At 45.8% G+C, this 26,954-nt stretch overlaps 2 protein-coding genes across 4 annotated transcripts in view; both read right to left on the bottom strand.

The window, feature by feature from the left end:
- The window catches only part of GAS2L3 (growth arrest specific 2 like 3), a 35,678-nt gene extending 27,930 nt beyond the window's left edge, over nt 1-7,748 (bottom strand). Inside the window, exon 1 of the mRNA XM_050935011.1 lies at nt 7,667-7,748. The gene's annotated coding sequence lies outside the window, so the exon portion shown is untranslated. The remainder of the gene's footprint in view (nt 1-7,666) is intronic.
- Nucleotides 7,749-18,515: 10,767 nt separating this feature from the next.
- Nucleotides 18,516-26,954, bottom strand: part of NR1H4 (nuclear receptor subfamily 1 group H member 4) — a 68,914-nt gene continuing 60,475 nt past the window's right edge. For all 3 annotated transcript variants that reach the window (XM_050935638.1, XM_050935639.1, XM_050935640.1), the window contains exon 9: nt 18,516-18,754. In XM_050935638.1, the coding sequence (XP_050791595.1) occupies nt 18,516-18,754 (239 nt within the window). The remainder of the gene's footprint in view (nt 18,755-26,954) is intronic.

Here is a 26,954-nt window from a genome sequence, read left to right as displayed (position 1 = left end):
TAACATGGCAACTGCCATTAGAAGAACAAAAGGCGGCCTAATTCAGAGGGAGTGCTCAAAACATGAACACAGTAAAATAGTCACAAAGCAACTATTACAAGAATGTTCAGCATCTGCATTTTTTAGGAAGGCCTAACAAAACTGGTCTTTTAAAAACAAACAAATAAAGGGATAGAGGGAAATAGTGACACTTGAACTTCATGCATTTCTTTTTACATAAGTTATTCTGCAATCTTAGTTGTCAGAGGAGGGCTCTCTAAGAAGCTAAAACTTTGCATTAACACAGTAAACATTTGAATAATCGTAGCAAGAACAATTTTTTACAATATTAAGTATCCTCAAAAGGACTCACACTAGGATTACTGACTGCTAACTTAAATTCTTTCTCAAACCATCAGTTACAGGCAGATCTGGAGTTCATACTGCTGAGGAATGTAGGTTACCACAGCCCATACAGGTACAGAAGTTACGGTAAAAGAGGAGTGTTGGCCTGTGTCAGGTGGATTGGCCCTTGGTCTAATAGAGGGAAGGTGAATGGGGGAATTGGAATGTATAAGCCCAGGAATTGGCAACTTTTGGCACACAGCCCACCAGGGTAAGTCCCCTGGCAGGCTGGACCGGTTTAACTGCTGCATCTACAGGTTCGGCCAATTGCGGCTCCCACTTGCCATTCCAAGCCAATGGGGGCTGCAGGAAGTGGAGCGGGCGGAGGGATGCGCTGGCCACTGCTTCCTGCAGCCCCCATTGGCCTGCTGCGGTGAACCGCGGCCAGTGGGAGCCGCAATCGGCCGAATCTGTGGACATGGCAGGTAAACAAACTGCTTACCCTGGCAGGCTGTGTGTCAAAGGTTGCCGATCCCTGGTATAGCCTCTAATGGGCTGCTAGGTATGGGACCAGGTCTCAGGCAGCCAGTGTGTAGAGATATGTGAGATGCTGTGGTCCACAGGAGGGCTGATTCATAACTAGTAAGTGGGTTAACAGACAAGACTTCTGCCCTCTGGGATAATGGAGTTCTTTGGAATATGAGTTGGGTGAGTGTCAGAATTAAGGCTACTGCTGGAAGCTTGTTAATTTCCAGACATACAAGTTTCTCACATTACAGTGTTCTAGTGGAGTATTTGGTTTAAAGTGTAATTGCTTTTTAGTGTAGGTATCAGCAGTCTTAACTATCACAAGCAGGGCTTGAAAAAATCTACTCCCCCAGGGCAAGTAGGAATCTATGGTAGGCGATTGTCATCTTCCTTTCTAAACAAGTTGCCTTCTTTTTAAAAAGGATTATGTCTCTAGTGCTGTTTTCTGTAGCAGAAGCCTTCAGTATGAGAACACTGTAACCAACACAGTTAATAAATCTGCAAAAGTGGCTCCAGTCCTGCCACTGCAGATCAGATGAGGAGTCAGCTGCCACTATGAAGAGTAAGTTGCCCTGAAGGGCTGTATCCCACCTTCACCCCCTGAAGGAGAGAGCAGTGGCAGGGCTTCATCCCTTCTCTCTCTCCAAAGCAGGGGGCACAACCATCCCAGCCCAGCATGTGTGTAGGATCCTGCCTCCAGCACTCCAGGCTGGGGAACTGTGTGCGCACTGGAAGGACAGCGGATTTCTGTCACCACTCCTGCCATCCCAGCAGAGGAGTCTGTACAGAACTAATTGTTGGGGGAGAAGCATTAAATTTATTGTTGGAGGGGCTCAGCTAGGGTAATTTATTGCGGGATGCAGACCAGACATTAATTGATTCATTAAGGGAGGCAGGAGCAGGCAGTAATTGGAGGCATGGAGTTCAGCCAGGGGAGGCCAGGGTGATGGATCCAAGTGGAGGGAAGGGCACCTGACCACACAGATGTGCGTGTATCTCAGGAAGAGGGTATGGCTTGGGACACACCCTCTGCACAGGCCTCAATGGCCCAGGTAATAAACACACACACACACACACACACTCAACATGTCCTCATAAGGCAGTTCACTCCCTCTCCACACCCCACAGTGCCACCACCTGGTGCACAGCAGATCACAGAAACAGAACCACAGGGATTCCAGTCAATATGAACCAAAGCATTTACTGCAAAAATTAATAAAAACTCAGGAGATGCAGCTTAGAGTTTGTCTGTGCTGTAACAGTTAGCTCAAGTTACTACACTCAAGACAGCTACCTCAAGCAAGAATGATTAGCAGCACAGAGTGATTGGATAAGCAGAACTAGGAGTTGTTGTAACTTGAGCTGCTTTATCCTCACTGCATTATAAACTCTAGTTAGCAGTGCTTGACCTTCAACCCACCTCTCTGTCAGGCCAGTTAGCTCAAGTTTAAGGTATCATTTAATTTGAGCTAGAGATTTTGCGTGTTGACAGGAGTTTGGGGAAAACTCGAGTTATAGGTCAAGCTAATAATGCAATAAAGACAAGCCATTAGAGTAGTGTTTCAAATGGCAATTAAATGCATTAAATAAGATGGGTAGTTCCTACTCATTAGCCCCATAAGTCATGATGTCGCAAAAGATGCTAAATTAGATACAAGCTATTCTGTAATGCAAGTTTATAAGTCTGGCCAAAGTCACATATGCTGTAATTAGTGACCCATAAGCAGTTCAGACATTGAGCAATACAACAAAAAAGTCAACCCAGCAGTTAGTGGCATCTTAAATATAAAGGAGGTAGTCACTAATTTAGATGGAGGTGGAACCCAAAGACATTTATAAACTCATTACAAAATGTTTGTACATAAGACTGTCTCTCTCAAAATACAGGTTGAAGATTTAAATATAAAGCATGCTGGGGTGGAAGATTGCAACCCCCAAGACAGTCACAAACAGATCAGTCTGAAATTGATGGAAGTTTTATATTAGTTCTGATAGTATTGTTGGAACCCACATCCCTACAAAATATCTTCATTTTTAAACAAAACACAGCTTCTTTTCCTTCCTAATGTCAATTGGTGTATACTTAATATATCCAGGATATCTTCATTATACATACTGACAATTTTGTTTTGAATGTTAGGTTCTTAAGTGTATCAGAACAGATGTGACGCCTAGAGTGTGCTACTATGTATTTTAGTACAGCAAATATAGGCCTCCAGTTACATCATAGGAAACAAAACTCCTGCTTACTTTCAAATTGTTTTTCTTGGGGAAGGGGGCCTCAAAGGCATGGAATAGAGAAAGAACCAAAATTAGTCACCAGGGCTCAAACACCTTGCGGTGGCAAACATCCTTTCATCAGGATGTACAGCAACGCTGCTCCTCAGGGAGTCTCTTTCTGGAGGCCAAAACAATGGCGTATACAGCATTCTACAACTCCCCACTTTAATACAGAGGTGAGGCTCCTGAACTCATACAAGTCCCTGCATGACAGAGAACTTAAGGAGCATTTCCTGCTGGAACATGCCAGCTCATCAAGCAGCACCTCTATAGCAAGGGTGTAACTGGTTCACTTGATACGAATACGCATAGCCTGTGGGGACCCGTGGCTACAACAATGCCAGAGCCAGAGCCTTTTGAACATGGTTTCAGATATGTTAGGCCTTCTCTTCCCTGCTAAAAAAAAAAAAAAAAAAAAAAAAAAAAAAAAAGTGTTTTTTACCTCAGGGTAACTAACGCACATGCACTAACACAACACTTCAATTTTACTGTGAAGAAAACAGCTCTATAGCCCCTCCATGGATTGACCTTAGGGAGTTTACCTCAGGGCAAAACTTAAGTGCCTGGTCTTCACTGTCGCTCCACCTCAGAATAGCTCATGTGCATTAGTTACTTCAAGAAAAAGGCACCTCAACAGCACTTCTTAATAGTGCTTTTCAATCATGATAAGCTAACTAACTGATAAACACCCTTTTTACCCAGCAAGGCAGGAATTGGAAGTGCAGCCCTAAAAGTCCCAGCATGTTGCTCTTTGGGTAGGCAAAGCCTGACAATCCTGTTATATGGCTATAGTCAGGTACCAAGGAAAAGGTTTTAAAAGACCCCTGGCAGGAGCAGGACAAATTGTAATATGAATAATCTGCCTGTGTTTTACATTGAAAATCCTTACACAACACTAGCAAGATTTCAGCTGTATAAGCCTATGCCTTAAAGTCCAAAGGTACATAATACTTTACATTTATATATACTGTCTGTATCCCAAAAGATGCCAACATGTATTACTAGATAAAATGCAGCCCACCATTTTCAGCACACTGAACAACAGGAATGGGAATTTTAGCCAAGGACATTAGAGCAAACCTCATTCCTATAAAATCAGTACTAAGATCTAATGTCCAGGAAGAGAACACTGCACCCTGATTTTCAAGGTGTCTTCCAAAAGATCTCCATGGCACTCAGCTTGCAGGATCCACTTGGGAAGGGCAGTGTTGACCCTATTGGATTTGAACCTGTGGTTCCTGGGAGCCTGATTTATTCAAGTTTGATGATTAAGGCCCTGTGGTGAATACAGCACACCTGCTCAGCAACAGTGATCATAATGTAATTAAATTTAACTTTGAGGGTGGGGGAGAGAAATACCAAAGAAGTCTGCCACAGTAATACTGAACTTCAAAAAAAGAGGAACTACACAAAAATGAGGAAGCTAGTTAAACGGAAATTAAAAAGAACATTCACAAGAGTGACATGCCTGCAAGTTGCATGGAAACTTCTTAAAAACACCATAGTAGAGGCTCAAATTAAATATATACCCCAAACTAAAAACAGTAAGTGGACTGGAAACATGCCACCGTGGCTAAGCAACAAGCTAAAAGAGGCACTTAGAGGCAGAAAGGCATCATTTAAACACTGGAAGTCAGATGCCGCTGAGGAAAATAGAAATGAACAAACTCTGGCAAGTCAAATGTAAAAGTATAATTAGGCCAAAAAAGAATTTGAAGAGGAACTAGCAAAAGACACAAAACTAACAGCAAATATATTTTTTAAGTATATCAGAAGCAGGAAGCCTATCAAACAATCAGTGGGGCCACTGGACGGTCAAGGTGCTAAAGGAGCACTGAAAAAAAGATAAGGCCACCGTGGAAAAGCTATGGCTTACACTATAGAGCTCCTACAGTGGCACAGCTGCATTGGTGGAGGCTCTAAGCCAGGGGTGGGCAAACTATGGCCCACGGGCGACATCCGGCCCATGGGACCGTCCCGCCTGGCCCTTTAGCTCCCAGCCGGGGAGGCTAGCCCCCGGCCCCTCCCCTGCTGTCCTCCCTTCCGCACAGCCACACCATCATGTGCGCAGTGCTCTGGGTGGCGGGGCTGCTTGCTCCTGCAGGGCAGCGTGCTCCTGTAAGGCAGCATGGCAGCGTGTCTGGCTCTGGTCAAGCGGCGCGACTGCTCTGAGCAGCATGGTAAGGGGGCAGGGAGCAGTCAGGGGACAGGGGGCAATTGGATGGGGTGGAGGTTCGGGGGGGGGAACCTGTCAGGGGGCGGGGATGTAGATAGGGGTCAGAAAAGTCAGGGAGCGGGGGGGGGTTGGATGGGCGCGGGTCCTGGGGGGGGTTGGCTAAGGGGTAAGGGGTCCTGGGGGGAGGGGGAGAGCGGTCAGGAGACGAAGAACGGGGGGGGCTTGGATGGGTCAGAGGTTCTGAGGGGAGCAGTCAGGGGGCGGGAAGTGGGAGGGATTGGATAGGGGGCGGAGGCCAGGCTATTTGGGGAGGCACAGCCTTCCCTAACCAACCCTCCATACAGTTTTGCAACCCTGATGTGGCTTTCAGGCCAAAAAGTTTGCCCACCTCTGCTCTAAGCCAAAGTGAGAGAGCTCTCCTATCAACTTAATTATTCCAGCAGAGCCAGGAGCTCTCCCACTGACATAGTGCTGTCCCCACTGGCACTTAGGTCAGCATAACTTATGTCGCTCAGGAGAGTGGCTTATTCAGACCCCTGAGCAACATAACTTAAATCAGTATAAATTGTGTACACAGCCTAAATGAAATCTTTGCATCAGTCTTCATTCCAGAGGATGTGAAGGAGATTCCCACACCTTTTTAAAAGACAAATCTGAGGAACTGTCCCAAATTGAGCTGTTGATAGAGGATGTTTTTAAACAAAATTGATAAATTAAGAAATAGTAATAAGTCACAAGGACCAGACCGTATTCACCCAAGAGTTCTAACAGAACACAAATATGAAACTGCAGCAATACGAACTATGGTATGGAACCTATCACTTAAATCAGCCTCTGTACCAGATGATTGAATGATAGCTAATGTAAAGCCCTTTTTTTTTTTTTAAAAAGGTCCCAGAGGTGAACCTAGAAATTACAGGCTAGTAAGTCTAGCTTCAGAACCAGGCAGATTGGTTGAAACAAAATTATCAGACACATAGATGAACATGATGTGCTGGGGAAGAGTCAACATGGCTTTTGTAAAGAGAGACCATCTCTCAAATCTACTAGAATTCTTTGAGGAGGTCAACAAACATATGGACAAGAGTGATCCAGCAGACATAGTGTACTTGGACTTTCAGAAAGCCTTTGACAAAGTCCCTCACCAAAGGCTCTTAAGCAAAATAAGCAGAAATAGGACAAGAAGGAAGGTCCTTGCATCGCTCAGTAACTAGCTAAAAAAGGAAACAAACAGTAAGAATGATCAGTTTTCACAATGGAGAGAGTTAAATAGCGGGGTCCCCCAAGGATCTGTACTGGGTCCAATACTGTTCAACATATTTATAAATGATTTGGGAAAAGGGGTGAACCATGAGGTAGCAAAGTGTGTAGAGGGTACAAAATTACTCAAAATGGTTAAGTCCAAAACAGATTGTGAAGAGTTACAAAGAGATCTCACAAAACTGGATGACTGGGCAACAAAATATCAACATTGAATTTCATTTGCCAAATCCAAAGTAATTCACGCTGGAAAACAATCTCAACTATATATACAAAATGATGGGGTCTATAACAGTTATTACCACTCAAGAAAGAGCTTGGAGTCATCGTGGATAGTTCTCTGAAAACATTTGCTCAATGTGCAGCAGTGGTCAAAAAAGCCAACCAAATTATGAAAGCAATAGAAAATAAAAGACAGTAAATATCATCATGTCACTACATAAATCCATGGTATGCTGATGTCTCCCCATCTCAAAAAAGATAGATTAGAACTGACATAAGTACAGAGAAGGGCATCAAAAATGACTACGGGTATGGAACAGTTTCCATATGAGGAGAGATTAAAAAGACTGTTACTGTTCATCTTAGAAAAGAGACAACAAAGGGTGGATATAAGTCTATAAAAACGTGAATTTTGTGGATAAAGTGAACAGGCAGCAGCTTTAAAATGAACAAAAGGAAGTACTACATCTTTACACAAGGCACAGTGAACTTGTGGAACTCATTGCCAGGGGATATTGTGAAGGCAAAAAGTAAAAGTGGATTCAAAAAAGAATTAAGTAAGTTCATGGAGATCCATAAATGATTATTAGCCAAGACGTTCAGGGACGCAAACCCATGCTCTTGGGTGTCCTTAAGCCTCTGATTGCCAGAGGTTGGCTCACTGAAAAAATAAACCTGTTCTACTTCATTCCCAATGGATTACCAGGCCCCAGCCACTATCGGAAGACAGACTACTGGGCTAGATGGACCATTGATCTGAGGCAATATGGCCATTTTTATGATCTGGCAAAGTGATCTGCCTTCACTGGCCCTCAGATCCAAATGCAGTCCCGTTAAAGACAATACAAATACACATTATTTAAGTTTCATAGTTACGTGATGTAGTGCTGTCATTTCATTCTGAGTTCTATAGTTGTATATTTCAGAGAGATCGGTGTTTTATAAACTGTCCTCCAGCATAAACCTACAAAATACAAAGACGTTAATAAAAAAATTGTAATTTTAAGCATTCAAAAAAAAAAAATCAAGAAATGGAAAAGTTTCTATGGTAATTTCCTCCTGCCGCAAACTGAGTTTTATGCTAGATACAGCATATAAACTGAAAAAATATTTCTCATTTATATAAACATATAATGGTTATGCTGTTTAATATACAGCTTAATATATAGTATGGTTAAAATAGGCAAGTTACAGTTAAAATGATTCCCCTACCTTTTCCTTTGCCTGACTTTCAAGCACTTAATATTGATTAGTAACAACAGCAGTTAGCTCAAAAGTGCACTTCATCTCATGTAGCTCTTTACATTGTACTTCAAGACGCCTAGATCTCTTTCCACTGCCAGAGGGAGGGGCAAAGATCTCTAGCAACAGAACCTGTGGGGTGTATTGATCAAATCAAGAACACTTAATGACTCTGGGTTGGAACAGGTTCCAAATCACATTATCTCCAAATCTGGATGATAATGATCATCATCATTATTAGCAGCAACTTATTCGGAAGGTTAGTTTCATTTTCAATGCCAGTAAGATTCCTCCTGGAAAGAGGAGACCTGATCAGTGAGAACTGTCACAAAATCCAGCTGCTGTGGCAGTTTGACTGCGGGGCAGATGTCAGTGCTCAGAGATTATGTATTGCACTGCAACTCACACCCCAAGAGCATCCTTCATGCTTTTTTTGTGCTGCACTAAAATAAATTATCCCCCACCATTCACGCCCCAGAAGGGGAGACGCTTGCACATACACAGCTTTACAAATTCGCCAAGGGCAGTCCCCTCCTTCACCCCCAGCCTTTCCCCCGCGAGTGAGCGTGTAGGGGCTACAGCTGATTTCCGGGCTGCTCCTAGAGCCACTGCGCGGGTTACACGGCCTAGGGCGGAGGATACAGGGTGGTTCCCGTGTGCCGAGCTGGGGTAAAGTACTCACAGGCAGGGGCTGCAGAACTCCCGCTCCCCCAGCGCAGCTACCTGGCACGCTGCGGACACAGGCAGAGCCCTCCCAGCCGCCGCATCCCGCGGCTCCCGGCGCTGATTCATTCGCCTCCGCCCGCCCGCACCGTTCGAAAGGCCCAATCAGGCGGAGCGAGGAGGAGCCTGGCGAGCCGGCCCGGAAGCCCTGGATGTCGGCCACAGCCAGCCCCACCCCTCCGTCGGGCGAGCCGCGCCTCACCCTCTGCGGGGCCTTTTAGGCGCAGACTCAAACGCCAGCCGCTCCGTGGCCTGGGGCGGCTGCAACAGCATCACCTGACAGCCGTTGTGCTGCTGCTGCTTCCCAGTTCCGGGCCAGGCTCTGTCCGGGGAGAGTGAGGAGGCGCTGGGAGGGGGAGGATGTCTCTGCAGGCTGTCCCCATGGGAGGGGCCGTGGCCCTTGCACCTTGCTCTACTGCAGCCCCTGGAATGTGTTGCAGAATCCTCCCCGTGCTGCAGAATTGTGGTTGGTGGGGTGGGAGCATAACCTTCTTTTTGAGAGCCCTCGGGGAACCATGCAGTGCTTGCTGCCTGAGGGCTGGTCGACACTACGGGGGGAAATCGATCTTAGATACGCAACTTCAGCTACGTGAATAACGATTCCGGAACTCCGTTGGGGTTGATGGAGTTCCGGAATCGATATACGCACGCTCGGGGATCGATATATCGCGTCTAGATTAGACGCGATATATCGATACCCAAGCAATCGATTTTAACCCACCGATACGGCGGGTAGTCTGGACGTAGCCTCAGTCTGCAGACACCAGAAACAATAGTTCTCACTCCCAGAAGGTGTGTTGCCCCCCTCTAGCTGCATTCACTTTTATATCTGGTTATGCAATTTGCAGTGTCAATTTGATTGGTAACCGTTTCATGCTGATCGTTTGAACGTCCAGTTCCCTTTTCCAAGCCAAAAGTTGTCTTCTACACTTACCCCAGTGCCAGAGTCCCAAGCCAGTCACCCCACCCACCTCCTGCTTCCCTCTGCCAACTTTGCAGTGCAGCTCTGCAATGTTCAGCATGACAAAAATTAAAAGTGTAAAGACAGCATAAAATAATTGAATGTAATAGTGAGACACAGGGATACTGTAGTGAGTATATTACTCATTTTCACATGTGCTACAAACCTGAGTTTTTGAATTTTGCTGAAGCTGCAGCAAAGTCAATGGCTCTGGAGTGCCAAAGAATACTGGGGTCTTGCTGCAAAGTTTAGGCCGCAGTTACTGTGGAGTACATGTGGCCTTGCGTACAGTCTCTTTCCATCATTAGGGTGGGCAAGAAATTGCTGTGTACTGTGCAAACTCTAGCCACTATAAAATGGGGGAGGAGAGAGGTCATTTTGCTGTGGGTTTTACTTTCTTTACCCAAAAACATCATTTTCTAGCCTTGTCTGTTATATCTGGTCAGAGAAGAGAATTAAATAATAGTACTTAATAAATATTAGTGTATGCCCGTTAGATGGTATTAGTCCGTTATTAGATGGAAATGGTAAAATTGTCCATAATCAGAAAAAGCAGAAGTGTTAAATAGATATTTCAAAACTGTATTTGGGACAAATCCAAATGATGTAGTCATATCATATGATGATCACGATGAAACATTTCTTCTTCCAGTAGTAACTCAGAATGATGTTAGACAGCAGGAATAAAATTAGACATTTTTAAATGAACACTTCCTGATAACTTGCTTCCAAGAGCTCACTGGACTGTTAATGTTGATTTTCAATAAGTCTTGGAACACTGAGGAAGTTCTTGAAGACTGAAGGAAAGTTAATGTGATGCCAATATTTTAAAAGGGTAAACAGGATGACTTGGCTAATTATAGGCCTGACATCAATGTCGGGCAAAATAATGGAACAGCTCATCCAGGACTTAGTTAATAAAGAATTATTATTATATTGTTATAAGTAATGACAGTTGACATTATGGAAAATGAATCCTGTCAAACTAACTTGATAATTTTTTTTATGAAATTACAAACTTGGTTGACAAAAGTAATAAACATCTGTTAAGTCTATAAGGTGCCACAGGATTTTTGCTGCTTTTAAAGGTAATAATGTTCATGTAATATACTTAGATCTCCATAAGGTGTTTGACTTGGTACTGCACAATATTTTGATTGAAAAACTATAACAATAAAAAATTAACATGGCACACATTAAATGGATTAAAAACTGGCCAACTAACAGGTCTCAAAATGTAATTATATAGAGAGAATCACCATGACATGTCAATACCATGACACAGGCCATTACCATCTGATCCCACTGAGGGTTACTAAAAGAAACTGCACCATCTGCTCAAGAAACTCCCTGAAGAAGCACAGGAACAAATCTACAGAGACACACCCTTAGAGCCCAGACAGGGGTATTCTATTTGCTACCCAAGATTAATAAACCTGGGAATCCTGGATGCCCCATCATCTCAGGCATTGGCACCCTGACAGCAGGATTATCTGGCTATGTGGACTCTCTCCTTAGACTGTACACTACCAGTACTCCCAGCTATCTTCAAGACACCACTGACTTCCTGAGGAAACTACAATCCATTGGTGATCTTCCAGAAAACACTATCCTAGCCACTATGGATGTAGAAGCTCTCTACACCAACATTCCACACAAATATGGACTACAAGCTGTCAGGAACAGTATCCCCGATAATGTCACGGCAAATCTGGTGGCTGAACTTTGTGACTTTGTCCTCACCCACAACTATTTCACATTTGGGGATAATTTATACCTTCAAGTCAGCAGCACACAGCTTTACAAATTCGCCGAGTGCAGTCCCCTCCCTCACCCCCAGCCTTTCCCCCCCACATCACATGATCCATTGTCTACAGCCAAGCTCTAAGATACAACCGCATTTGCTCCAATCCCTCAGACAGAGACAAACACCTACAGGATCTCTATCAAGCATTCTTGTAACTACAGTACCCACCTCCTGAAGTGAAGAAACAGACTGACAGAGCAAGAAGGGTACCCAGAAGTCACCTACTACAGGACAGGCGCAACAAAGAAAGTAACAGAATGCCACTAGCCGTCACCTACAGCCCCCAACTAAAACCTCTCCAGCGCATCATCAAGGATCTACAACCTATCCTGAAGGATGATCCCTCACTCTCACAGACTTTGGGAGACAGGCCAGTCCTCACTTACAGACAGCCCCCCAGCCTGAAGCAAATACTCACCAGCAACTACACACCACACAACAACAAAAATTAATCCAGGAACCAATCCCTTCAAGAAACCCCATTGCCAACTCCGTCCACTATCTATTCAAGGGACACCATCATAGGATCTAACCACATCAGCCACACCATCAGGAGCTGGTTCACCTGCACATCTACCAATGTGATATATGCCATTATGTGCCAGCAATGCCCCACTGCCATGTACATTGACCAAACCGGACAGACATCAAGAACTGTAACATTCAAAAACCAGTAGGAGAGCACTTCAGTCTCCCTGGACACTCAATAACAGACTTAAAAGTGGCCATTCTTAAAAAAAAACCCTTCAAAAACAGACTTTGAAGAGAAACTGCAGAACTGGAATTAATTTACAAACTGGACATCATCAAATTAGGCCTGAATAAAGACTTGGAGTGGCTGGATCACTATACAAAGTAATTTACCTCTGTTGATACTCACACCTTCTCGTCAACTGTTGGGAATGGGCAACGTCCACCTTGATTGAATTGGCCTCGTTAGCACTACAAAAGTAATTTTCCCTCTGTTGATATTCACCCCTTCTTGTCAACAGTTGAGAATAGGCCACTTCCACCTTAACTGAATTAGCACTGACGCTCCCTGCCCTTGGTAAGGCAGCTCCTATCTTTTCATGTGCTGTAATATATGTACTGCGTACTGTATTTTTCACTTCATGCAACAGATGAAGTGGGTTTTAGCCCATGAAAACTTATGCTCAAATAAATGTGTTAGTCTCTAAGGTGCCACAAGGACTCCTCGTTGTTTTTGCTGATAGACTAATATGGCTACCACTCTGAAACATGACACAGGTGTGTTTCTAGTGGTGTCAGGCAAGGATCAGTTCTTGGCACTACACAGTTGAGCATTTTTATCAATCACTTGGAAGGAAACATAAAATGATCACTAATAAAGTTTGCAAATGACACAAAGATTGGGAGCATGGTAAAACAGGCCCCCTGACAAGGGGGCCAAAGAGGCAATTGCCCAGGGGCCTGGATGACTCCTCAGTTCTCATTGGCTGGGAACTGCAGTCAACGGGAGCTGCGGAGGCGATGCCTGTGGGCAGCAGCATGGTGGTTACCCCCATAGGCCCTCACCTAGGAGCTGCTGCAGCCAGAGGGGTGTACCGGTTGCTTTCGGGAGCCACACAAGGTAAGCACCGATCCTCTGGCCGTCCCCTGCACCCTAGGCACCTGCCCCAGCCTAAAGCCCACACCCTGCACCCAAACTCCCTCCCAGAGCCTGCCCGCCCCACCCAAACTCACTCCCAGAGCCCGCATTCCCTCCTGCACCAAACTTCTTCCCAGAGTCTGCACACCACATCCTCTTCCGCACCCAAGCTCTCTCCCAAAGCCCGACCCCACATCCCCTCCCACATCCAAACTTCCTCCCAGAGCCTGACCCCACATCCCCTCCTGCATCCAAACTCCCTCCTAGAGCCTGCACTCTGCACCCCCTCCTGCATCTCAACCCTGCCCCAGGACAGGGGGTGGAGCAAGAGTCTTTGGGTTTGTGCGATTAGACAGTTGGCAACCCTACTGAGCGGGCATGTGGAAGCCCTGGCCATGCTGAAAAAGTGCACCCAGCCAGCGCAGACTCAGCACCACCTTAATGTCAGGTGGACTGCGTTGGTGCGGCTTGTGCATGCGTGAGGATCCACTGACTGTTCTGCCCTGGGGCCCGGAATTACTGTCAATGGGCCTGGTGGTAAATAATGGGAGAGGGCAGGTCACTAATACAGAGCTATCTGGATCACTTCGTAAACTGGGTACAACCAAACTGTGTGTTTTAATATGGCTAAATGTAAATGTATCCCTCTAGGAACAAAGATCGTAGCCTTACTTACAGGATGGGGGACTCTGTCCTGGAAAGCAGTGACTCTGAAGAAGATTTGGGGCGCAGGGCTGACAGCTTGTAACCACCAGGTAATAATCTCATGACCCCCAGTTTGAAAAGCCCTGCTTTAGTTCAAATAGGGTGACCAGATGTCCCAATTTTATAGGGACAGTCCCAATTTTTGGGTCTTTTTCTTATATAGACTCCTATTACCCCTCACCCTCATCCCGATTTTTCACATTTGCTGTCTGGTCACCCTAAGTTCAAAGATGAATTCAGTGTCATTCCATGGCCTGTGTTATGCCCAGGTCAAACTAGATGATCACAATGGTCTCTTGTGACCCTAAGAGCCCCTCAGTGCCCACTGGCAGAGGGCCCACTATAGTGTAATTCATATCAGGCCTGACACTCACTACCCACAGCACACTATTGTCATAATATATATCTAAAAGGTGGCTTTCTTGTAAGGTGTTTTATGTAAACTGGTGACATGCTGGCACTGAAAGTCATTGCATGAGATATATACGGGTTGTGTACAAAGAGTTGTATGTGTGTTCTGGAAATTTGTTCTTAAAATGTGTTTGGGAGACAGTGCAGACATTGAGCCTGCCATAGTCATAGGAATGTGGACTCCCCTGCCTGACAGGCTTGATTACAGGCAGAGGACAATGAAAATACATATACATATCAGGTAAACGAAGCAATCAAGCTAATGAGCAACTGAGGAAGGAGCTTAGCGAGCTCACCAGAGGTGAACATTGCATCCCAAGAAGCCTTGAGTGGACTCTGGGTAATATATAAGGGGATCAAAAAGATATTTTAATGACCCAGGACTAGGGGACATAGGGTACCACTATCTCTGAGCCAATCCCCTACTCTGGAGGTATAGTAGTCTGGATGCTGGTAACTTGATATAAATAAAAAACTGTTCAGGCAAAAGATTGTAACTTGCTAAAATTAAGTTTTAGGCATCAGAGGGCGTTTTGTTTATAACCTATCTCTTTTGTTCTTGCTTAGTATCACTTAAATCTCTGGTCTTTAATAATAAATGTATTCTTGCTTTATGACAAAACCATCCCAACACTGTGTATTAAAGTGAAGTGTAAGTCTTCAGCTCGCTAGCCTAACAGGGTGGTGTGTGCGCTGTCTCCTTAGAAGCAGCTAATTTAATAATTTCTGGCAGAGTCACAGTAAGAGGGTCTGGACACTGCAAGGAGATGTCTCTGGGGAACTTGAGAACTGGGGTTCACTAATTGTTACCTCAAGGCAAGGTTTATACTGGCAGAGTCTCAAGGAGTTTGCTGGCAAGGCAGCCAGGCTGACACACAGCTTAGCAGCAGCAAAGCTGCTGAGGCAATGTGGTAATATAATGATTTAAAGTTTTGGGTATGCTGAGCAAAATGTCACAGCTTTATAATCTAAGAATCAAATTATGTTTGAAAGCAACTCTTGTTCCCTAAAGTAATAGCAACTGATTTTGTCATATGTTCTCCAAGCAGGATACCAACTACATGATGGGGAAACAACTGTCTAGTCAAATATTTACATTTCAGAAGATTTCTCTTTACACTCTGTCATGGTGAAAAGAAATTAGAGGCTGTGTCTACACTACAATATTTCTTCCTCTTTCACTAGTGCATTATTACCAGTGCAGTCCCTCCCCAGAGGTAGCAAAGGTGGGAGTGCTAGCATAAACAGGGCACAGGTGTTTTCACCAGCCTGTTCTAACCCTGCTCAGAGCAGATCTAGACAATTCCACTGTCGTAAATGCTACACCCTCCATTTGTACGACTTACGGAGCAACAAAAGTGACTGTGCAAAGGTGGAGATTTTAAGAAAACATTTAGGTTCCAATCCTGAAAATATGTATTAGCAAAGTCCTGTTGAAGTCAATGGGACTATTCACATATAAAAAGTTAAGTGTGTGTATATTTCTGTGGGATGGAAGCTTTAGTGTAGGCAAGGCAATATTAGCCACTAGTGAGAAAGTGGCTAAAAACATAAAAGAAAAAAGCATGCCAGCATAATGGGTAATAGGGAAAGGAGTGGGCAGGACCAAGAAGAGGATATGTTTGTATTGTTACTACAAAACATCTCTGACAAAAGACCACTTCAAAAAGTTATAAATTATCTGTATCAGTAGGAATCCTGTTTCAGATTAGGATAATAATGTTGTTCTGCCACAGCTTTAGTGTTGCAAACTCTCATACTTTTATCACAATATTTAGTGTTTTTTGTTATAACTTATGTTATCTGAATATGTGAAACTTTCAGCTTTTATTTTTTTCAAAAGGTGTCCAGCCCTCACGATTGTGGACAAAAACTTGAAAATGTGAACCCTAAAGGGGCAAAGACCATAATATAAATTCTCCCCTACCCCCCAATAAAAAACCCTTCTTTGTTAAAATCTCATTATTTTTAAGCTAATTTCATAATTTTGAGGTCCTGGCTCATGATTTTTGACTGCTTCGGTTTATCAGAACTGCAACTTCAACAACCAAATGTTTAGTCAAAGCAATTAGAGAGGAACTGGCAAGACCTAATAATAATATAACAATAGTTTGCCTGTGTTACTAACAATATGTTGTTATTAATAGTTTCTTAACATATTTTTAAAAGTTTTAGTAAAAATTCTCTTTTTAATAAAAAATTCACACCAAAAATTGTCAGTATCTACTGTTTTTAACCATCATTTTTCACATATCATTTTCCATTTAAAAAACTTTTTTTTAAAGATATAGATTTTGAAAATTATTTCAAAAATACAAAACAATTTTTTGAAAGAATATGCTAGAACAGTGGTTTTCAAACCATGGGTCGCAACCCAGTAGAGGAATGTAAGGCACTGGGTTGTGGCGGCTGGTCAGCACCGCCGATCGGGCCGTTAAAAGTCCCATCGACGGTGCTGCCCAGCTAAGACAGGCTAGTCCTTATCTGTTCTGACATTGGGCTGCACCCCAGAAGTGGCCAGCAGCAGGTCCAGCCCCTAGGCAGAGGGGTCATGGAGCTCTGCACACTGCCTCCTCCCCAAGCACCGGCTCTGCACACCCACTGGCTGGTTCCTGGCCAATGGGAGCGGGTGCAGGGGAGGTGCCTGCGAGCAAGAGCTGTGCAGAGTCACTTGCGTGGCTCCGCCTAGGAGTCTGATCTGCTGCTGGCCGCTTCCGGGGTGCAGCGCAGTCCACAGTGCCAAGACAGGCAGGAATCCTGCCTTAGCACCCCTGTTGTGCCACTGACTGTGAGCCGCCCGAGGTAAGCCTGTGCTCCAACCCTGCGCCCCAGCCCTGAGCCCCCACAAACCCAGAGCCTCTTCCTGCACCCCAAGCCCCTCATTCTTGGCCCCAGTCCAGAGCCTGCACCCCCATAAATCTAATTTATGTTAGATTTTATAACAATTATGTACCCGACAATGTGAGGTCTAGATCCTGCAATATGATAACCTCTGCCTGCATGGAGCCCTATTGATATTAACAAGGCTCTGCATGGGCACAAGAATCATCCTATAAACACCACATTGCAGGATCAGGGCTTAAATTTGAGGCCTAAACTATTTAAAGTGACATGAATAATTTTAAATCTAATCAGTTAAAAAAATTAAAATTAGTTTCTGTTACTACACTACCCCATAGCGCTACCTTGGCAATTTTTATGGTTTTCTCATTGCATTTTCATGTTTTAAAAAGGGTTTTCTTTCCCCTGTTTGCTTTATAGAGTCCCCATAAATTTAGTGGTACATTTATTGTACTAGTTTTAAGAATGATACCTGCTTTTAAGACATCAGTAGTGAGATTTAGTTCAGAGCTGCTGATCACAGATAGCTATTTCTGTTATGTAACCTATTGTAAAACAGGATAGTCTATGGTGGAATTCCACAAAATACACAATGTTATCTTAGTTTTACTTGTGAATATTGATAACGCAAACAGAACAAGAAGTTACATATTTATGGAATGCAAGAAATAGTTGGATAGTCTGTTTTGAGGCTCTTTCCATTTGCTAGAGCCAACTGGTTGTCCACCCATTTGAGCAAATAAGAGCTTGGACATCTCAAATTAACACATTTCACGGTTAAAAGATCAAAGTATGTTGTGGCATAAATAATTTCCATTGGTTTATTACAGTAAATATTTGAACAATGTCCTTTAATACAAAAGGTCAAGCATAATAGTACTAGCAGCAAAGAATCCTGTGGCACCTTATAGACTAACAGACGTTTTGGAGCATGAGCTTTCGTGGGTGAATACCCACTTCTTCAGATGCATCTGAAGTATTCACCCACGAAAGCTCATGCTCCAAAACGTCTGTTAGTCTATAAGGTGCCAAAGGATTCTTTGCTGCTTTTACAGATCCAGACTAACACGGCTACCCCTCTGATACATAATAGTACTGTGATGAACAAATATTATGAAAACCCGCACCACACATTTTAAAAGAAATAACTGAAAAATATAATCATTCATTTCAGAAGGAACTAATAGGGTATCTCAGTGATGCTAAAGATTATCTTTTTGATCTGAAAGTATAAATACAGGGAAAATTGTTCTATATTCACATGTGAAAGGCTGATAGTTACATAACATTCAGTATATAATGAACAAAGTTTCTGTATGAAATCCTTTGTGTGTTTTCTGTAAAAAAGAAATAAAGAAACGTTAAAGAAATAACTGTTGAGTAGTTCTATGAAAACAAATGCTATTTGGTCTTTTAAAAATATTTATCACTGCACATCCCAGATTTCACAGAGAAGAGGGGTAAATTTATGATCATTCACTCTCCATGACATCAGCATCTCTGCATGATGATGGTTAAATGTCCGTAATTCTGTAAGACGGCCCAGAAGACATGCAAAATGTTGAGGGTTATCAGTGTGGTAAAGCTTGCAGAGCTTTTGTAGAACTTCAAGCAGTGGTTCTTGAAGTCTTTCCACAGACTCTCTATCCTTTATGTATTGTCGATCTGGTTTGTTTTGAAAAGAATATAGAAAAATAATTAGTAAATATGCACTTTTGTAGATTGCAAACACTTCTCTGAATCTCTTATGAGAAATGGATGGACTGCAATCTAGAGTATGTACAGTAATATTAAACCTTTTCACCCTAGCATAGAGCAAGAGTCAAATCTGCCAAAAAGAATGTTTCAAGGCAAGAGGAAACATAAAGGTCTCAGGACTTCTCTACATGATGCATGATGCCCATCAGCAGGGGTGTGAATTCTAGTATGCGCCAATGTGCCATGCACTAATTGTCCCTGTGGATCCTAAAGTTCATCAGTGTGCATTGTGAATTAGAATTTACACCCCAGCTGGTGCACATTAATGCACTATGTAGACAAGCCCTAGTGTTGCAATTATGGTTGAGACTGCTTTTTCAAATACATACTCCCTTCTTGCAACCAATCATAACTAGCAAAAAACCTAATTTTCAGGCAGAAACTTCTCATGCCAGTGCTTGTCTTCTGAGGACAATAACTTGGCCTCTTTTTAGTTTGCTTCTTTAGATTACAGGAAAATATACACACAAATGAAATAATAAAACAAAGCTGATCCTTCATCTTCTACTCATTTAGTATGAAATACATCCCCAGACAGATGACCAGCACAAAGCTATTAGCAAGGGTGGTCAACATTTTTCAAACAAAACTGTTTTTCTAGCTAAAATTGGATTTTTAACTAAACAGTCTGTTGTGAAAAGTTTCTGCTGTCTATAGATCATTTTAACTTCAAACACTAAAAGCTTTTTATTAGAGAACTTTGTCACCATACTTCTGAGGCATTGTAATTCAAGTGCCTTGTGCCGCCATTCTTCTCTATGGGCTAGGCCCCCCAACCTCACTACATCTCCCATGATGCACTGTAACCAAGAACTCTCACAATGCATTTGTGATAACTCACCAAAGGGGAAGAAGTCATGTATCATGAGAGATGTAGGCCAGCCAGGGAGACTGACCCATAGAAGAGAATGAGGGCATGAATCATGGTAGCATTTACAAATCAGGATTTTTGGTTTTCAGATGAAAGCTTTTGGTCAACATTTGTTGGGTTTCATTTTTTTTTCTTTTTCATCTAATTTTTTTTTTGAGGGGAGACTCTTTTCCAGGCCATCTCCTGGTACCACCACAGGCAGTGGGTGAAGCTTCACGTCAGGGAGGCTAACTCCCCATCCCACCTTCAAGTGCCAGTTGCTCCAGGAGTTGGGGCAGGCCCGTCCACACTCTACCCCAGGCCCTGCCCCAACTCCACTCCAGGCCCTGCCTGCTCCCCAGCTGGGTCCCCTTCCCACTCGCCATAGGCATCCCTTCTCTCCTTCCCTCCTCCTCCCCAATGCTTGCTCCCCCCGCTGCTGCTCACCAGTCCCTCCTCCCTCCCCCACTCGCCCCCCGAGCGTTCCCTCCTCCCCTCTCCCTCACTCAGCCCTCTCCCTGCTTGCTGCGTGCGACCCTCCTCTCCTTCCCACCCGCTCCCTGCTTGGCATCCCCTGCCACTGCTCACTGGTCCCCCCTCCGACTCGCTGCACGCGTCCCTCCTCCTCTCCCCTCCCTGCTTGGCCCACTGGCGCTTGCCATGTCCCTCCTCTGTGGGAGGAGGGGCCGGTGAGCGGTGGCAGGCAAGCAGGGAGGGGGCTGCGTGGGGAGGAGAGGAGTAACCGGCAAGTGGTAGTTGGGACCTCCAGAGGCGGGGGTGGAGAATGCTGGAGAGAAGCAGCCAGGTGGAGAACACCAAGCTTTTATATGTGCCATGCGGATTCCCGGGTGGCTGAAGAGGTGGTATCTGCTACTCATCTTCCGAGTTCATCAGTAATCTCCCTGAGGAGTCCAAGGGACCAGGGAAGCAGATACCGCCTCCTCAATCACCCGGGAACCTGCATGGCGCATAATAAGCAAAAACTTCCTGCGGAAGCCCATTCCCAGCAGAGAGGGAAAGAGGTGGGGCCACCACAGCCCAGGCATCTGGGTTAGTGGCGACTGTTCCAAGGGAGGCTTAGCTTCTCCTGGTTTGTTATACCTGCTGATCCATGGGCACCAATAAGAACTGTACTTAGAGCTTGTTATTTGCCATATTGCATGTTGGAATGGGAGTGGCTGCCAAATTATGTGAATAAGCAATTGGTCCCTATTCCAGCCATTTTATGACCTCTAGGCCTTGTCCCAGAATTCTCCTGTACCACTCCTGTGATGGAAGGCCTTTGGTGCCATAAAGCTTCTTTGTATGTTTTGGTGAAAGCTGGAATAGGAACTAGTAGTAATAATAGTAAATATATTGTGGTAGGACTGAAAGGCCTCAATTGGGATTGGGGCACCATTGCACTGGTGCTATATAAACATAGAAAAGAGAAAATCCTGGTCCTGATGGGGCTTACAACATAAAAAACTGCTACTTTCCCTCCCCCTGCTTCTGCCTGCAGGTGTTCTACCATGTACTTATGATACGCCAGCCAGAGTTTGTTCTTCAAGACTTAATCCCGTTGCTGCTGGTTCTTTAGCACAGTATACGCGATGTCTCATGCATCTGACGAAGTGGGTATTGTGATGGGGCAAGGCCAGATGGCTACAGTAAAGTACTGAGAAACAGGTATTTAGCCCCAGGCTAAACAAATCTCTAGTACCCTGGTAACCAAATGGCAGTTGCTCCAGGTTAATCAAGGCACCTGGGGCCAATTAAGATCTTTCTAGAAGGCAGTAGAGATAGCTACTTTAATTAGAACACCTGCAGCCAATCAAGGCAGGCTAATCAGGGCACCTGGGTTTAAAAAGGAGCTCACTCCAGTCAGGCAGAGAGGAGCCAGAGGAGAAGGAGCGTGTGTGAGTTGCTGGGAGCAAGAAGGCAAGAGCTGAGAGTGAGAGAGTGTACTGCTGGAGGATTGAGGAGGACAAGCGTTATCAGACACCAGGAGGAAGCTCCTGTGGTGAGGATAAAGAAGGTGTTTGGAGGAAGCCATGGGGAAGTAGCTCAGGGAGTTGTAGCTGTCATGCAGCTGGTACAGGAGGCACTATAGACAGCTGCGATCCACAGGGCCCTGGGCTGGAACCCGGAGTGGAGGGTGGGCCTGGGTTCCCCCGAAACCTCCCAACTCCTGATCAGACACAGGAGGAGCTGACCCAGACTGTGGGTTCCACAAGAGGGGAAGATCACTGAGGTGAACAAATCCGCCAATAAGCGCAGGTCCCACTAAGGTAGAGGAGGAACTTTGTCACAACTGGTGTCAGAAGTGGGATTCTTTGGTGTGCACAGCGTGGCAGGAAAAAAAAAGGAGGGTGATTTAAAAAAAAAAAAAGGAGAGGGGTTGTTTTTTTTTCCACCACAATGGATGACGTAGTGCAGGCACTGATACAAGCCACAGCAGCGCAGCAGGAGGCTACCCGTGTCCAGGCAGCTGCCCAACAGGAGGCAGTGCGGCTGCAGCAAGAAACTAATCGCCTGCCGATGGACCAGGTTTCTCAAGACCGAGCTATGTTGCAGGAACTGGTAAACCAGGTAAAGACCCTTACAGAGCTGAACCGTGGCCATGATGGGACGCGGCTCATACAGGCCAGCCATTGGCTGCAGAAAATGACGCGGGAGGATGATGTAGAGGCATACCTTCTGGCCTTTGAGAGGACAGCCCTATGGGAGACCTGGCCTAGAGATCAGTGGTCTGGCATCCTTGCCCCATTCCTGTGTGAGGAGGCCCAGAAGGCCTACCATGATCTGCCTGAAGAGGCTGCAGCAGACTACCCCAGCTGAAAGCAGAGATTCTGGCCAGACCTGGGGTAACGACTGCAGTGCGGGCCCAGCGGTATCACGAGTGGAGGTACCAGGAAGACAAAACCCCACGGTCCCAACCGTATGACCTCATCCATCTTGCATGAAAGTGGTTGCAAACAGAGTCCCGGAGTCCGGAAGAGATACTAGAGGTTCTGGTCATTGACCGGTACATGAGGGCACTGCCACCAGATCTCTGCAAATGGGTAGGCCAGAACGATCCGTCCACCTATGATGAGATGATCACGCTGGTAGAAAGACGCATGACAGCCAGGGAATTGACCCGACTACCCAAGGAAAGTCCCTTTTGTAGCAAACACCCAACCCCAGCCCTGGAAGGTGGGACAGCCAAACCCCTGGGGAGTCCTAGGTGGAGGAAGAGGGGGTCCGAAAACCAGCGGAGACCCCAGAAGGAAGGGATTGGCCTGAGTGGGGGAAACCCTGAGACTAAACCCCCTAACCCACAGGATAGGGGAATGATTAGAAACTATTATAGATGTTATGCATGTGGGGAGTGGGGACACATAGCAGCACAGTGTCCTAGCACTGAGGAGCCTATGCAATGCAACTTGGGGGACTGGCAAGTCCCATGCTCCCTTATCCACCTTGCGGGCGTCGCATTAGCCCCGCATAACTATACCAGGCCGGTGAAGATAAATGGAGTAGAGACTACAGCGCTTGTGGACTCGGGGAGTGCTATCACCCTTATATCGGGTAAGCTGGTAAAAAGTAGCCAGCTGCTACAAGCCAAACGCGTAGCAGTGACATGCGTGCATGGGGCCATGAGTCATTACCCCACCATCCCAGTAGAGATAGAGGTTCAGGGGAACCCCATTGAGGTGACAGTGGGCGTAGTTCCTAAACTCCCATATCCTGTAGTCATTGGGAGGGACTATCCAGGGTTTGATAATTTACTCCCCCCAGAGAGGCTGGAGGGAGATGGGGACCCTGTTGGCAGCGACTCATCGTTGGGGGAATGTCAACCCCCAATGTTTTCAGAGTTTTCTCAGGATCTATTCTCAGCCCCTCAAAAGGCCCGGAAGACAAAAAAAGAAAGGAAGGCCGCAAAGGCCTTGGGAACCCGGATCCTGACCCAGGGCCAGAAGACTGCGCTAGTAGGCAGATGGACACGAGCAGCCATCAGAGAAACTACCAACACGGAAGGTGAGCCGGAGGCAGGACCCAGCCATGATGGTGATGAGCCGTTGGAAGAAACAGAAGCTGGCCCCTGGGAGCTCAGGCAGGTTAGTCCTGGGAGAGAGACTTTTGGGAGGGACCAGGCAGAGGACTCTAGATATGATAACGTCAGGAAAGAGGTGGCTGAGATAGATGGGACACCAGTGGAGGGGAAGGTCTGGGGTCCAGGACCCTACTTTATAGTGAAGAAAGATCTCCTGTACCGTGTGGTGCAAATGCAGGAGCAGGAGATACATCAACTTCTGGTGCCACAAAAACATCAAAAAGCCATATTGAGCCTCGCCCACAGTCACCTGTTTGGAGGACACCTAGGGGTAGAGAAAACCCAGGCCAGAATCCTGTGGAGGTTCTTCTGGCCAGGAGTACATGAAGATGTCAGGCGATACTGCACCTCTTGTCCAGAGTGTCAGCTACATAGCCCTCGCCCACACTTGCGGGCCCCTTTGATACCGCTTCCAATAATAGAGATACCATTTGAATGCATAGCCATGGATCTGATTGGGCCCCTAGAGAAGACAACTCGGGGCCACCAACATGTTCTGGTTGTACTAGACTATGCAACCCGGTACCCAGAAGCCGTTCCCCTACGCAACACAGCCTCCAAGACAATAGCTAAGGAGCTACTACAGATCTTTTCCCAGGTTGGGCTACCCAAGGAGATACTGACTGATCAAGGGACACCTTTCGTGTCCAAGTTGATGAAAGATCTCTGTTCATTGCTCCATGTACAAGCCCTACGGACCTCTGTATACCACCCACAAACAGACGGCCTTGTGGAAAGGTTCAATAGGACCCTCAAGGCCATGATCAGGAAAGTGGTGAGCCAGGATGGGAAAGACTGGGATACCCTATTGCCTTACCTCATGTTTGCCATCCTTGAAGTCCCACAAGCCTCCACAGGTTTCTCTCCATTCGAACTACTATATGGGCGCCATCCCCGGGGCATATTGGATATAGCCAGAGAAGCCTGGGAAGAGGAGCCAAATCCCGGAAGGAACATAGTCGAGCATGTACTACAGATGAGGGATCGGATAGCTCGAGTTACACCCATTGTACAGGAACACTTAGAGAAAGCACAGGAGACTCAACAAACCCATTATAACCACCAAGCAAAGCTTTGACGGTTCCAACCAGGGGATCGAGTAATAGTCCTGGTGCCCACAGCAGAAAGCAAGCTGTTGGCCCAGTGGCAGGGACCCTATGAAGTGATTGAAGCCGTGGGAGAGGTAAACTATAAGGTGCGGCAGCCAGGCCACAGGAAACCTGAGCAAATTTACCACATCAATCTCCTAAAACCTTGGCATGATCGAGAGGCATGCTTAGTCACCCAGGAGACCCTTCCCCAGAAGGATAACTTACACGAGCAAGTGAGGATATCACCCGACTTGACACCAAATCAAAAGGTTGAGGCAGCCGACATGAATAATCACAATCGAGATGTGTTCTCTACAAAACCGGGGCGGACGACTGAGACCTATCACCATATCCGCACGATCCCCAGAGCCAAGGTAACACTGAGACCCTACCGAATCCCAGCAGCCAAAAGAGAGGAAATCAAGGCTGAAGTAAAGAAAATGTTAGAATTAGGCGTTATTGAAGAATCCTACAGTCAGTGGTGCAGTCCAATAATTCTAGTGCCTAAACCTGACGGTACCATGAGATTCTGTACTGACTTTCGCCGACTGAATGAAGTATCCCAATTTGATGCGTACCCCATACCACGCATCGACGAACTGGTTGACCGACTGGGTAGTGCCCGACTCTTGACTACACTGGATCTGACAAAAGGGTATCGACAGATTCCCCTGACCAAAGAAGCTAAAGAAAAGACAGCGTTCTCCACCCCGGATGGGCTATTCCAGTACACAGTCCTTCCTTTTGGGCTACATGGGGCCCCAGCTACATTCCAGCGCCTCATGGATAAGCTGCTGTGCCCCCATACTAGTTATGCAGCCGCATACCTAGATAATATCATCATCCATACTCCAGACAGGGGAACCCACTTGGAGAAAGCTGAGGCCGTACAACGCACCTTAAGGCGGGCTGGCCTCACCACTAATCCCGCTAAATGCACCATAGGACTAGCAGAGGCTAAGTACCTGGGATATATTGTAGGACGGGGTATAGTGAAGCCCCAAACTAATAAGCTAGAGGCTATTCAAAACTGGCCCCGGCCGACCTGAAAGAAGCAGGTCCGTGCGTTCCTGGGTGTGGTAGGCTACTACCGACGTTTTATTCTCCGCTTCACCAGTAGGGCAAGTCCTCTAACGGAACTGGTGAAGGCCCGAGGTCCAGACATGGTGAAGTGGACCGACGCAGCAAAGAGGGCATTCATAGACCTTCGGACAGCTCTCTGTAATGACCCCATCCTCATAGCCCCGGACTTTACCATGGAATTTATTTTGCAAACAGATGCTTCTGAGGTGGGGTTGGGGGCGGTTCTGTTGCAAATGATTGGAGAAGAAGAACACCCGATCCTCATGGTAAGCAGAAAGCTGCTCCCAAGAGAACAGAAGTATGCAGTAGTCGAGAGAGAATGCTTTGCTGTCAAATGGGCCATGGAGACACTGCGTTATTACCTCTTAGGCCGGCGATTTACTCTTGTGACAGACCATGTACCCCTTCAGTGGATGCAGAGAAATAAGGAAAAGTATGCAAGGGTCACCAGGTGGTTCTTATCCCTCCAACCATTCCAGTTCCGCATACAGCACAGGGCTGGATGCCACCACGGCAACGCTGATGGCCTTTCTCGAGCACACTGCCTGGCGTCCCAAGTTGCCCAACTCTATGGTGTTGAGCAGAGGGGGGTGATATGTGATGGGGCAAGGCCAGATGGCTACAGTAAAGTACTGAGAAACAGGTATGTTAGCCCCAGGCTAAACAAATCCCTAGTACCCTGGTAACCAAATGGCAGTTGCTCCAGGTTAATCAAGGCACCTGGGGCCAATTAAGATCTTTCTAGAAGGCAGTAGAGATAGCTACTTTAATTAGAACACCTGCAGCCAATCAAGGCAGGCTAATCAGGGCACCTGGGTTTAAAAAGGAGCTCACTCCAGTCAGGCAGAGAGGAGCCAGAGAAGAAGGAGTTGCTGTGTGTACCCATGTGTGAGTTGCTGGGAGCAAGAAGGCAAGGAGCTGAGAGTGAGAGAGTGTACTGCTGGAGGATTGAGGAGGACAAGCGTTATCAGACACCAGGAGGAAGCTCCTGTGGTGAGGATAAAG

This window comes from Gopherus flavomarginatus, chromosome 1 (genome assembly GCF_025201925.1).
Source record: "Gopherus flavomarginatus isolate rGopFla2 chromosome 1, rGopFla2.mat.asm, whole genome shotgun sequence".
Taxonomy (NCBI): Eukaryota; Metazoa; Chordata; order Testudines; family Testudinidae; genus Gopherus; species Gopherus flavomarginatus.
This window is presented reverse-complemented; position numbering and strand designations above follow the sequence as displayed.